The sequence below is a fragment of the Hippoglossus stenolepis genome, chromosome 3 (genome assembly GCF_022539355.2).
Source record: "Hippoglossus stenolepis isolate QCI-W04-F060 chromosome 3, HSTE1.2, whole genome shotgun sequence".
Classification (NCBI taxonomy): domain Eukaryota; kingdom Metazoa; phylum Chordata; class Actinopteri; order Pleuronectiformes; family Pleuronectidae; genus Hippoglossus; species Hippoglossus stenolepis.
Genome location: NC_061485.1, coordinates 15,596,256 through 15,609,462, shown reverse-complemented (window position 1 = coordinate 15,609,462; position 13,207 = coordinate 15,596,256). Strand labels below are relative to the sequence as shown.

Below are 13,207 nucleotides of genomic sequence, written 5' to 3'. Positions count from 1 at the left end.
CCTTAACCCTCAACATGAGAGAGGAAAAACTACCCCCTTACATCTAAGCAATCTAGTTGTAATAGTAATCCATGATCAGCTGCCTCCAAGACCACAACAACAATCACGGTAACAATCATACTCATAATCCATGTTCCCCAGTGTGGCTGCAGTCGCAATCCTGTTCAGGTGGTTATAAAAAGAAGCAACCCTTCATCAAACATTGATATCGAATAAAAAATTGATCTGTGCATGAAAAGACCTGCCAATCATTTGGGAGCGATGGCAGGAGCTAATTGCTCCCCCAGGAGACACTGACACACTGCATCACAAGTATCCAGCGCTGCAAGAGTATGCTTCACTGTAATCAGATGTATTCCTCTGATATTTTACAAATGATGACAAAGCAGCTTATTCTTCACAAGAGTAAAATCTTAGCACAGGTGTCGCAGTGGTCGTGGAAACTGGTCAATGAGACATTATCATGCAAATGTGTTTATAGCGGGCCATGTCACATGTGTGCTCGGTTGTGATTATCCAGACACGTGCATACCCAGGGGCATTTTGTGCGATAATTAGATTTGTCCTGGTGGTTTGGAGGATGCAGCTTCCAGAGCCTGTGGCCAGTTAAATCATTTCACAGTGTTTCCAAAGCATTAATGACTCTTTCTACATGGTCTGCATAGCATCACCAGATGATTTGGTAGCGAGGTTTCCCCTGAAGAGGAGGATGAGACCACAGTTGTTTGGCATTTATCACAGAAATGTCACAAGGAACAACACGTCTGTGTAATAGGCCGCTGTGTGTTATTATCTTCTATTTTTCATGAAAATCATTACATTACAGTTTTTTCTCAGTTATCAGGTCCTCTTTGCTCGGTGACGCACCTAAGGCAAGAAAATCAAAGTGTGTCAGATGTCAATTAAATTGTAAATGTCAAGGCCTATCAGACAGCTCTATTTCAATTTATTGTTGTGGGTCTGATGGACTGAATGAATTCAGCCCAAGATAATATTATGGAGCTCTATCTATTGCTTTTTTCGTGAATTAAGTCTTTATTTTGAAACAGTTCAGTCAGGTGTGTGTGCGTGTGTGTGTGCGTGCGTGCGTGAGCATGTTTGACATTCACTTGCTGCATTCTAAGTTATTAAATCACATAATTCATGGCCTGCCGTTTGAATTCCCAGACCTGCATTGAATGACAAAACACTGAGCTGTTTCAAAACACCATGATACACAAACTACTGTAGGACATATATCATGTAGAAACACAAACATTCACTGTGCATATTATGTAGAATCCACTTTTTATTATCTCATGAAAGGTCTGCTTTATATCAGAGCATTACAGCGTGAGAGAGACCAGCCACTGCTCTTCCAGCACTCGGCCGGGACATTCACATGGGTTTGGAAAATGGGAATGTTTAATGACTGGATGATCAGCCAGGCAGTGATTATATGCTTATATTAGCAAGATGACATGATCCATGAACGCCTCAGGTTTCAGGAATGATGTCACAGATTAAACCTCCTTATGGGTCTGTTTCAGTGTGGATTTTTCAAATGTTCCTTACAGAGCAGAGTTGTGTTACTGATTCTGTGTGTTTAAGGATTATCTTCAGTACATTGTGTGTTTTATGATATTTCGTTGGACTGAACCTGTCATCAAGTTTCTTTTTTCACAGTTTTTTTCAGTGATTCTTTCCGCACATAGAGAAAACTCTGTCACGCTACAGACAACATTAAATACATGTTTGGTCAGGGACGTGCTGATGGATTCTTTAGTTCAGATGACTCCTGTCTCTAGGAGAACAAAGAGGGAGGGTAAAATCATGTCATTATATATGATATATATATATATATAAATTAAAATGCAGATATTTTTCATATCAAATGTAACTTCTGGAAACAAGATGACTTTTATTTCACACCTATGCTCACTTACATTACATCAGTGCTCTTTACTTATTTTTCACTATCTGGTTGACTCAAATGTCCGTATATCACAGTATCGTACTGGAAGCTATTTGCCTCGAATACTTCTAGATTTAATTAGACTGCGTGAACACAACTATCCAGAGATCGGAAAGAACGGAGAGAACAAGTTCATTTCATTTTTCACTTCATTTTTAGGTTAAAAAAAAACTTGATAAATTTAAGTAAATACACCTGAGTTTTAAGTTAAATTAAAACAAATATAAATCAAGACTAATAGTTATATAGTAATCAGTTGCCTGAATTTTTTTTTAAGTAAGCTCAACTTGTCAAACTCTACAGTGCACTAAAGAGCCTGTACCCTCTGTGTTTGTGCAGTGGAGATTTTCAAGTTTCCACATCACACTAATCTAAGTTGCACGTCTTCCAAACTGCAGCAAACTGTTGTGATGTCACCGCATCATCTTGCACGGACACATCATAAACGGAGATTTGAAGTGAGCACAGAGAAACTTTCCCCCATCAGCAGATGATAGTGAAAACAGCCGTCTACTGACAAACCCCGCGTGCATTCATCACACTGCAGAGTCAAGGTCAAGCATCCCGGGGAGATAACGTTAAGCAAAAAGCAATTAGGAGTTGGAGAGAGCATTAAAAACAAACGACTACCTCCTCCTCGGCTTCTGATTAACTGAGTTGCATCTCATGAATCTCACTCCTTTGACAATGTAAGACCCAAAATTCTTTCTTTCTACCTTTTGCCTTTGTCCTTCTAGGGCTGTTTCCTGGGGGGAAAAGGTTTTCGAGTGTTGCTCAACTTTCAAGAGGCAATAACTCAAGCTGCACGTTCACAGTTTCCGGTTGAAGAAAGTAATCAACAGACCTCTGCTCCAGAAGTTATGCAGAGTCATGAGCCAGAGAAGCTTCTGCAGAGCAATATGTCACCAAAAGGGAGGCAGCTAGAACTTTGTTCAACTTTTCTTCAGTTGGATTTAGTGTAACTGTGAACTGTAATTAGTTCCAGATGATGAGAGGAGGCTGCTGCAGACAGTGAGAAAATCTGTAATGTGCATCTCGAGCATATTCCAACAAACGCATCAGAAATGTAGCAGATTCATCATCTGGGTTCTGGGTTTGTACCCTCGTGGTTGAATGCACTTATTGTAAGTCGACCTTGGATAAAAGCGTCAGCTAAATGAAATGTAATGTAATGTAACCATCTATCTTATGCCTCTGGTGCCGTCGGACGCAAAATGGGCCGGAACCAGCCTCTAGCAGTGATATGTTCACCCTAAAAAAGTATCTGTATCAGGGCAAAACAGTGAATTTCAATCCCGGGATATAACATCAGGATAAATCTGAGGTCCGTATATTTGTCTAAAACATGTGCACTGTAACATACATGGTGTTGGAGGACTGCTCTGTGCTTTTCCTTATCAGTGTTATGCTGTTATCTATTCTGATGCATATCTCTGCCTAATGAGGCCCTGAGCAGGTGAGTCATCCAGCTCTGTATGCAGGGATGGACCAGTCTGAGATCTTGACAATCGCTGTAGCTGTGGGAAATAAAAGCCAGAGTTGTGTCAGCCATTAAACAAAGGTCTTAGTTTTGGCCTTGAAGCTGTTCCTGGCCTGGATCGCTCAGTGATTAACCCTTTTTTTTTCATGTGTGATAGGTGTTTTTCTCCCACATTGTTAAAATTCTCTTGCAGTTTCATTTTGCAGGAGCAAAAAGGCAGCAGTCTCAAGCTAGCTGTTTTCAGACATGCGCTGAACTCCAGTTATTCTGGAGTAAAAGTTTCAGACAGGCAGTAAGTGAGAATGCAAACGTCAATTGTTCTGGACATTCTCCGGAGTTTTTCCCGTCAGCCCCCTGGTATGAACTCTGGAAAATGTCCAATTGAGCCGATGTGAGATTAGAGCAGGATCATGTTCGGAGAATTCACAGCGAGCGAGAGGGCGTGTTGACGTTTCCAACATGTGACAAATATCTGAACGCAAAAGAAAAGAAGACGATGTCATCTTGGACAACAAGATTCAAGAGCTTTTAATGATAAGGGTTGGTGCTGGTAATGTTGAGCTGTAAACAAAAACATTTGATTTCCACGGCAAAGTGTTTATACATCATGTGCTGCCTCCTGCATCCTCTACAGGCAGCATTTTCCTGTTGTAGTGAATCAGAGAATCTCCTGCTGTTCTGTTCTTATGTGAAAGACAAAACCGGATAATGTAGGTCCGGACATTTCCTCGATCTCACATCCCGAAACACATTCAGAGATACAATTCAAGTATTTTTTTTATTCCTTTCAGGCACATTCAAGCATTTTAGTATTAATGTCTTTAACGTTTACCTCCTTATATTGTTTGGTGTCCCCTTTGAAATATTAGCAGTAATTTACTTACATTACTCACATCCGACGTGAAATGTTATCCGTAGTTTAGCTGAATTGAATCCGAGCCCCTCACCTTAAACGAGGTGATTATAATTGAACTGAAGGAGATATTCTTATTAGAGATTCTCTATGTGTCTGAGGTCGATACAATCATTGAGCTGTGGGTGAAGGGGCAATTAATTTCAAATTGTTAATAAGAAGAGATAGGATATATTTACTCCAGCTCAAGCAACTGTGCTCATCATATTAGCTTCATCAGTAAAAGTAATTCATGTACATTTTCAATGCCACATCAAATATAACATGATATAGATACAATGTAACAGGACTTATTTCACTTTATATTTAAAATATATCCATCTTCAAAATATATGCAATATGAGGGGCTGTCCTTTTTATGATGGGTTTTTGGTGTTTTCGGCTACTGCTCATGGTTCCTTCTAGATGATCACAAACACGGTGAGTTTGTATCTTAAAAAAACATAATTGTGACCTTTTGAGGTGGGATTGTGTGAGCTGGGATTGGCTGGATGGAATAGATAGATAGATAGATAGATAGATAGATAGATAGATAGATAGATAGATAGATAGATAGATAGATAGATAGATAGATAGATAGATAGATAGATAGATGGCATTGATCTTGTGTGTTCACATATGGCTTTTTGTGTGATCATTTGCAAGAACACGGGGAATAAGCCTTCTGAACTACTCCGTGTCTTTGTGTTAAATTTACACCCAAAGACACAGGCACGGCTATAAATGTCCCTGGAGGTGTTACCCTTTGGTTTAACCTTGAAAGTGACAATTATACAGGGCTCATTCCATTCCTGCTTGATAAAGCACGTCACTACGTGTGCCTATATATTATGTGCCTGCACGCAGCCTTAGATCCTCAGGTGGAGCCCTGCTTGCTTTTGCAAAGTGGAGGTTGAACACTGACGGTGACCGTGCTGTTGCCATCAGGGCTTTGGAACCGGCCTACCTGAGGAGATAAGGCTCGCAGAGTCAGTGACTTCTTTTAAATCACATCTTAAAAACTCCTTTTTATAGACTTGCTTTCATGTGATACTGTGTTTTTACTGTGATTTCATCGTTTTCTTTTCACCTTTTATTTCACTTGTTCACTTGTTTTTATTGTCATTTGACTGCCTTTACGTTTTCAAGTTTAAAAAAAAAAGTACCAATATACAGCTGCCGATAAAATATTCTGATCTGGCTGTACGGTCAGAAACTTTAATGAAAATGCAACAAAGTAAAATTATTGATCGCCCTCCAGCATAAAGCATTAGGTGTCTTAGAGAACTCTGCTGCCCTCTGATCGGCGTCTGACACAGTGAGACAGACAAAGTATGAAAAATGAAAGAAAGGTTTCCTGGCGGCAACAACTTGATCTGGTCTGGGCTTTCTCTGAACCGGAAAGCCTCCGGTTCAGTCCCTGCAAAGTCTCTGCGTCTTGCAAAAAGTATCCTTGAGCAAGGCATCAATCCCCTACCTCCCTGTGAGGCTTTGGGGATACGTGTTTAGCCTCAATGAAGAAAGAAAGGAAATCTTCAAGTGAAGCCGTGTTGCAGTAAAACGTCTCATTGTAAGAAACGCAGGTGACAAATGTGAACAACAGAGATGGACTTATTTCTGGGGATATCTGAGTTTCTTTATTCTGAGGCAGTAGCTTGGTGATGCAAACCTACACATCAACACAACAATCTCGTGAAATTATTTCTTCTAAATTTGCTCATTGTCTTGGCTCTGCTTTTGTATTTTTGTGTTTTAGTTATTTTGTTTGTCTGTTTGCTGGTTACAAAGCTCAATTTTATTTGAGGTTATTTGATTAAAATGTCCTCCTGCAAAGATCTAGACCCTGTTTTTGACGATACTGATCAAAATGATAAAATATTGTAATTATTCTGCCATCACACAATGTGTTTTAGATTCAGCTGCAGGTTATAATGTATAAATGTGCACTCTCATTAATGGTCACTGCACAGCCTGATTTTGTGCCTTATACGGGGACACTAGAATAAATGAAACATGACTTGCATTTGTTTACATTGTTTTATTCTAATTATGAAAATTAATGATCTACGACTCATCCCTGGTGCTTGTCTGATTTGAATCGAAGACTGGTTGAAGGTAGCCGCAGGAAGTTATGATAATTTTATTTTTTCCGTGACTCTCACAAAGAAATGATTCATTATTAAAGTGCTTGTTCTCATTTGTGTGTTAATTATAATGGCGGATAAGGCGAAGTAGGCCACTGGAGAGAGCTTGTGCAACGTATTTGTCAAACCAGGTGAAGCATCTGTTCTTCATCGATGAAGTGTCATTCTGGAGAGGCATGAAACCAATCTTCATGCCAGCGGAAGTAACTGTAGATGTATTTGTTGGTTGATATAAACTTAAAGGATTAAGTATAAAATGTGGAGGTAAAGAAAACCAGCACAGAGAATGATCTCCCTCCTTCAGGGTCTGGGTTCAGTTCAGGCCGGGAGGCGGGGTCTTTTCACCCGGTGGGCAGCCTCCTCTCTTGCATCTGGAGCATGACCCCTGTGGGGGGGCAGCCCTGTATCAAACAAAACAAAACACCTCCCACCTCCCCAGCACTGTCTGCCATCATCCCCGATGGATGGAGCCAATCTCCACCACCCGCCAAACCCAAACTATAACCTAACACCCGTATAGAAACTTTTCCCCTCTTCCCTCTCTCTCTCTCTCTCTCTCTCTCTCTCTCTCTCTCTCTCTCTCTCTTCTTATGTCCTGGGAGAGGGATCCCTCACTTATGACTCACCCTAGTGGAGGGTTAAGGACAGAGGGTGCCACACCTTGTACAGATAATTTAGCCCAAAGAGGCAAATTGAGATTTGTGAATATGGGCTATTCTAAGGAAAGGTTTTTTTTGATTTGATTCTCTGTATTTCCATCCCCCCTTCCAGTGAGAGTTATATTTCTGTAACAACAAAAAAGCTGTCAGTTACCTGCAGTGTATTTGTATATAGGTTATGTCTTACTCAAATGTTCCATTGAATATAATGTTTTGACATTTTCTCCTGTAAATTGTTACTGAATTATTTTAGACATCTTAATGCAACATTGTCAGATCCAGAGTTCATTTTAGGTGTATGGCTCAGAGCTTTCAGCCTGAACACACGACACTATAGAATGACTCTCGCAGTAGATAATTGCTTGTTAGTAACTGGTGCATTTTCCTGTCTAATGAAAACAGTGAACACAGTTGATTGTTTGGCATGTTTGTGTTGAACTGAAGTTCCTCAGGTGGAACAAATTGGATTTTGTTTATGCTCCGTCAGTGTGAGCTGCTGCTGTTACACTCTGACCGATGGATTAAAACGCTCATTTCAAAGTGAGATGTAATTATGTGATTCATGCAGAAGTGTGTTCTCTGTGTGGCGATGTTCTGCACCACATAACATCCAACGTTCAACATTCAAAGCTCCTTCTCATCTCGTACTTTCTCTGCTGCAGTTTCTCCATCATGTGGCCACAGGATGAACTACACACTCTGTCTCACTGGGGCTACATATTCCATCTTAATTTTCCCTCATGATTTCGTCCTTCATTTGTATCTTGTCCTTTTCAATCAAAGTCAAGAAGTTATTATTTGTCAATCATTCACATCTTGTCCTGTACTTATTTCTGTGCTCCACTATTATTTATTCAAAGTCTTCTTTTAGTTTTAATCTGCACCTGTGGAACACCTGTGGAAGTGTGCATAGTCTATTTATATTGACTTGTGTCTCTTTTGTATTTTTGTCCTATTTAGTCTTTTGTAAATTACTTTTGAATTACGTTGTTGTTGAAAAGTGCCAAACAAACCAATTTGTCTCAAATTGCCTTGCCCCATTATGTCTGCAGGCGAAATATAATTTGCTTTAATTCAGTTCGGAGATGGCAGTATTCAGAGTTTCTATAGAGAAGTACAGCTGTGTAAAAATACACATTTACATAAATATTGAATCTTCAGGAAAAAAGGTAAAAGAACAGAAGAAATGTTCTAGCCAAAAGTGAAACAACTTGTTATGCGGACAAATGGCCCATAGATTGTACATTTGTTGTGATATTGGTTTGTTGTTAATGAGCTTGTTTCGTCACTGGGTATTTTTGACAGTGTATATATTACAAGATGACGTATGTGTGTTTTGTATGAAAACTCTTGACCAGCAAAGTAACAGGTAAAAGCTTTCTGACACATAATAAGTAATAAGTACATTTCACTCAGTGAAATCACTCAAATTTCTACAATACTTCAGTATGTGCACTTAGTTTCAGTCAATCTTCATCCAAACGCATCTTTTTTTCTTTGTTGGCAGCTGTGGCCCAGGAGGTTGTGAGGCTAGGCCACTAACCAGAAAGTCGGTGGTTTGATCCCCAGTTCCTCCAGTCTGCATTCTGAAGTGTCCTCACACTGCTGTGCCAACCATGTCTGAGTGGTGTGTAATAAAAAGTAACGCCAGATTTAATTTAGCCTATTTTTGCATATAGAAGTGTTGTATAAATTGCTTTGAGTGGTTGATAAGACTCTATATAAAAGCTCTCTATAAATAAATACTCGATTTCAGCCTTCTGAAGAAATAAGCCAGTCGTCATTTCCAGGTCACAGAGCAATAATGTTTTTATTTGGACGCAGGGGGGGAGATCAACATCCAGTCAGTGGTATGGTGTACATTACATCACAGGGTTTCAACCAACCACACACTCATCAACAAACAGAATCACTAGACAAACAGGTAAAGAGAAGGTAAACAGTGGGACAGTGACTCACTCCGACCCCCCACGACACGACGGGCCTCAGTCTCCTCCCTCTCTGCCATCTTCTTTTTCTTTCTTTTTTTTTTACAATATCAACCTGAAGTCTTCCCATGTCCGCAGACCAACAGTGTTACCCAGCATACATTCCAGGAAAGAAAAAAAGGTCTGTGTAACGTCACATGTAGGGGAAGCCATGAGCGCACCAAGTGCTTTACATCCTCCACACACATCGAGGATCCACATCAGTCCGGCTGTTGCCAACAATATATACGGCAATGATTTTTTTTTCGTTGGAAGGGAAGGATATCAATGACAAAGAGTTACGGCTCAACCACAGCACAGGCAGTTCACAGGGGAAACAAAAAAAGGATTCTGAGATGATTCCACTGAACATTCCCAGTAGATGTGAGTGCACAGTAGTTTTTACAGCTCCTGCTCTCCAGGGGTTCACCCAAACACACACGAGCAGTTCATGAAAACTGTTGTGTTGTGTAAAACTCACAAGGCGAATATCTTTACACAACGCACTCCTTGTGGGGGTTTGACGAGTTAGTAGCTATACAAAGCAATGATACAAAAAAAAAAAGAAGAAGCAACATCAGTTCATTATCAACATGACAAACTAATAGACGACATATTATAGTTAAAAAAAAGTAAATAGAAAAGTCCAATAAAAACTGATGCTGTGCACACAAGGCACTCAAATTTCCTGCTCCACTTCCTCCGCTCCTCTATAAATAAAAAAGAAACAGTCTAGTTAAATACAATGATGTTAATTTCATTCATGAAATCGTGTGCTTTCTTCATATTTAAATAAACATATCATTTTTTTTTTATATTCAGAGATTTTCCCAGAGGTGCAAAAACTGTAACTAGGACAGAAACAAACTGAGCTACGTGGATGAACCAGTCGTTTGTAATATCGGCTCCAGGTCACACTGCTTCGTCAAGAGAAGGAACCAGCAGGAACCAGCAGAGGGCGTGGCTGCGCTGTGTGACTTTAAATGCTGTTTTGCCTTTTCCTCTCTGTCTGTGATCAAGAATCCTCAAATAAAAGCAAATAATACATGGACCACAAGCAAATATTTTCAGTTTGCAGCCTGTGCCTCAGCGACACTGCAGCTTGTACTGAACGCCTACAGAGTTCACAGTGGAATCAGCGCCTGGTTTACATGCTAACATCTAAGATTCCTTTTGCTCAGTCAAGCAGGGTTAGTTCTCTTCCATTTCTACTTCAGCAACTGCTACAAGCGGCTTTATTTAATCATTTCCGGCCCTGATAAATGTTAAGGCCTGTTGCTTTAAAAAAGTCCAATACTAAAATTATTTTGTGCATTTCTTCTTTTTTTTTTTTTTTACCAAGGCAAGGCACCACATACAGCCATTGTTTTAGCTGCAGCATAATGAGTCAGGCATTACAGCGCAGGGCATGCAGAACAGAGCAGGCTGCCTGGGATGCAGATAACAAGGTCTCTGGACTGGAGCTGTCAGGCTGACGAGAGCTGCTGTGGATACAAACACCGAAATGCCTCTTGTTTAGTTTTTCCCTCCAACGAGACGACAGTCAGAGCGTAACTGCATCTATCAAGGGAGATAAGGAGAAGGCAGGAAAGAGGGGGAACAGATTTGATAAGAGAACGTCACCGCATGGACTCTCACGTCCCTCTGGGTGAGCGCTGCATCTTCAGCTTGAAAGAGGAACTGTGGTTTTACTGTAATGACTCTTACGCAATAGCAAAATCGCCCCAAATGAGTCCGCAGAAGGGAACAGATCTGATTTGATCCACTGTGTGAAAATGGAGGGGACATTTATTCAGCCTTTGTGGTCAGTTTAACAGCAATCAAATTTCTCTACAGTACAATTACCAAACGCACTCTACACCCACAGCACAAGGTAGATGATTTGAACTATATTTTACACAGCCAAAGAATGTGTTTGTAGTTTACTGGAGATGATAATAAGGTGAATAATGTATTTTATTTTTTTTTTTACAAGTGCCATTCACATCAACCCTTTGCCTTTTTTTTTTTGTCTTGGCCTGTACAGTTTAACACTTAAAAAAGTACTAGCTCTATGTTATGTACAAGTTTACCACAGGAAATCCTACATTAGTTGATGCATTAGTTTTCTGCATTTCATAAACAGGACGTAGAAATAAAACATGGACACAGCAACGTCATGTGACATCTTACTTTGTGAAGATTTGGATTAGTAAGGTCTGAGAATTGAGATGCTTTTATCTGTAGCAATGAACAGGATGACTATTTAGAAGAATAACACTGGAAGGCCCTGAAGTATTTAGACCCCTTTTACACCAAAATAAGCAGGTGTTTGCATATTTTTTTTAAAAACACAGTTAAATCCACTCGTTGCCAATACAGGAGCTTCTCTTCCTGTTTTTTCCCCCCTGGTGCGTCATGTTCTTCTGAGAACCTCTCTCACGCCACAGTCTTGCTAAATTAGCACTTTCACCAGCATTTTTTGTTTCCATCGGTGGAGCTGATAAAAACATGTCTACTGCAGAGTCACTTGACCCTGAAGTGAATTCTGATTGTAACCATTCCCATTGCAGACAAAACCAGATATTAGCAGGTGTTAAAGTGGGTTTTTGACCACCAGGGGAAAAGGGCCTTTACTTTACCATGCATTTGAACATCTGGTATATTTTTAACAATTGAGAATAAGGTTCCATCCATCCATCTATGATCAATACTGCTTATTCTTTAAGGGTTGCGGGGGGGGGCTGGAGCTGACATTAAGCAAGATACCGTTGAGAGGTCGTCAACCCTATTGTCAGGTTTCAAACTAATATTTCATTCTTACTACGGCCACATAAAAGAATTCTCCTCTCAGTGATGCACGTCTCCTTGAGTTTCCCTTATTTTCTTCAAACCCTGCATGCAGACGTATATAATGTGTTGTTACTTTGCCGCACATCCACTGAAGTATAGTACAAACAGAAATCATGGCAGATTCAAGTAAGTTTGTATGTACAGACTTAAGGCCTATGGACCTCAGTGATAAAAAAAACGTGGAGTTTTAGCCTGGATGTGGACACAAACGTCAGCTGGACAGTGGTGCTGAGTAGAAACTGATACCAAATTTTACACAAGCATTGCTTCACTTGCATTCAATGTATCTCTGAAACGAGAACACGGCCACAGACTTTTGTTGGGATTGAGGTAAAACTGAAACACTGAGATTTCGTATACACATCTACTGTAGTTAAATCAAGTTTCAAAGAGAGCTGAGCTTCACGCTACCACACCTCTGCAGTTTCTTCAACCGCTTTATCACCATGGTAACATCTTGCAGGCTTGCTTCGGGAGCTTCCTGAATAAATGAATTAAGTCAGGCGAAAAACTGAGAGGAAAATATCTTTATCTGCTTTTCCAATATCAGCACTGACTTCCATGAGCTCCCTTAGTTGGAAAGCTGTACAACCTTCCCACCAGATTCCACCTTTGCTACATGGTACCTGATTTATCCCCAGCGTCACCGGACGTGTTCATGTTAGAACCGGCAGCTGTATTGTTACTTGGAAACATTTTCTCAGTGGGAGTCACGGCGGGGCTGCCGACTCCCGAAGAGCTGGAGCTGCTCGAGCGGTGCTGCGTTGGAGGAGGGCGCACCGGCCTCATGGGCGGCGGGCGGAGCTGAGCCCCGGCCAGGCGGGCGGACAGGGACGGTTTGAAGGTGCTCATCATCTCAGAGGTGGAGCTGCTGCTGCGCCGCATGGCCGCATCCGGATCGCGGATCATGATCGTGTGCAGCGGGCTGCCGGGCTCAGAGCTGACCGGGTTCTTCATGGGCTCCAGGGTGTCCAAGACCACGTCAGGAGCCTGTTTCACTGTGTTCTGTCGCTCCAGCTCACGCAGCTCATGGAGCGCTGTAGTCATAGTCTTCTCTATGTCCTTGTAGAGAGATGAAGATGAGAATATTACAACAGCAACAGGGATATGAGACATACAGCGTTTAAATACGATACTTTAAAGGTGAAGTCAAGTTAAAGAGCAAACTGAACATTTTGTTTGTTCGTGTTTGGAACTAATGGCGGCCGTCAATCGCTGATGAGGCGTTGATATGTAGCTCCAGGCCTCCATGTCCTTGAGATGTTTCTATTGCTCAGCT

The 13,207-nt window shown here is 40.9% G+C and overlaps 1 protein-coding gene across 2 annotated transcripts in view; it reads right to left on the bottom strand.

The window, feature by feature from the left end:
- Nucleotides 1-8,920: 8,920 nt before the first annotated feature.
- The window catches only part of srgap3 (SLIT-ROBO Rho GTPase activating protein 3), a 61,826-nt gene continuing 57,539 nt past the window's right edge, over nt 8,921-13,207 (bottom strand). For both annotated transcript variants that reach the window (XM_035152649.2, XM_035152650.2), the window contains exon 22: nt 8,921-12,990. In XM_035152649.2, coding sequence (XP_035008540.1) covers nt 12,544-12,990 — 447 coding nt within the window. In that variant the 3' untranslated portion in view covers nt 8,921-12,543. The remainder of the gene's footprint in view (nt 12,991-13,207) is intronic.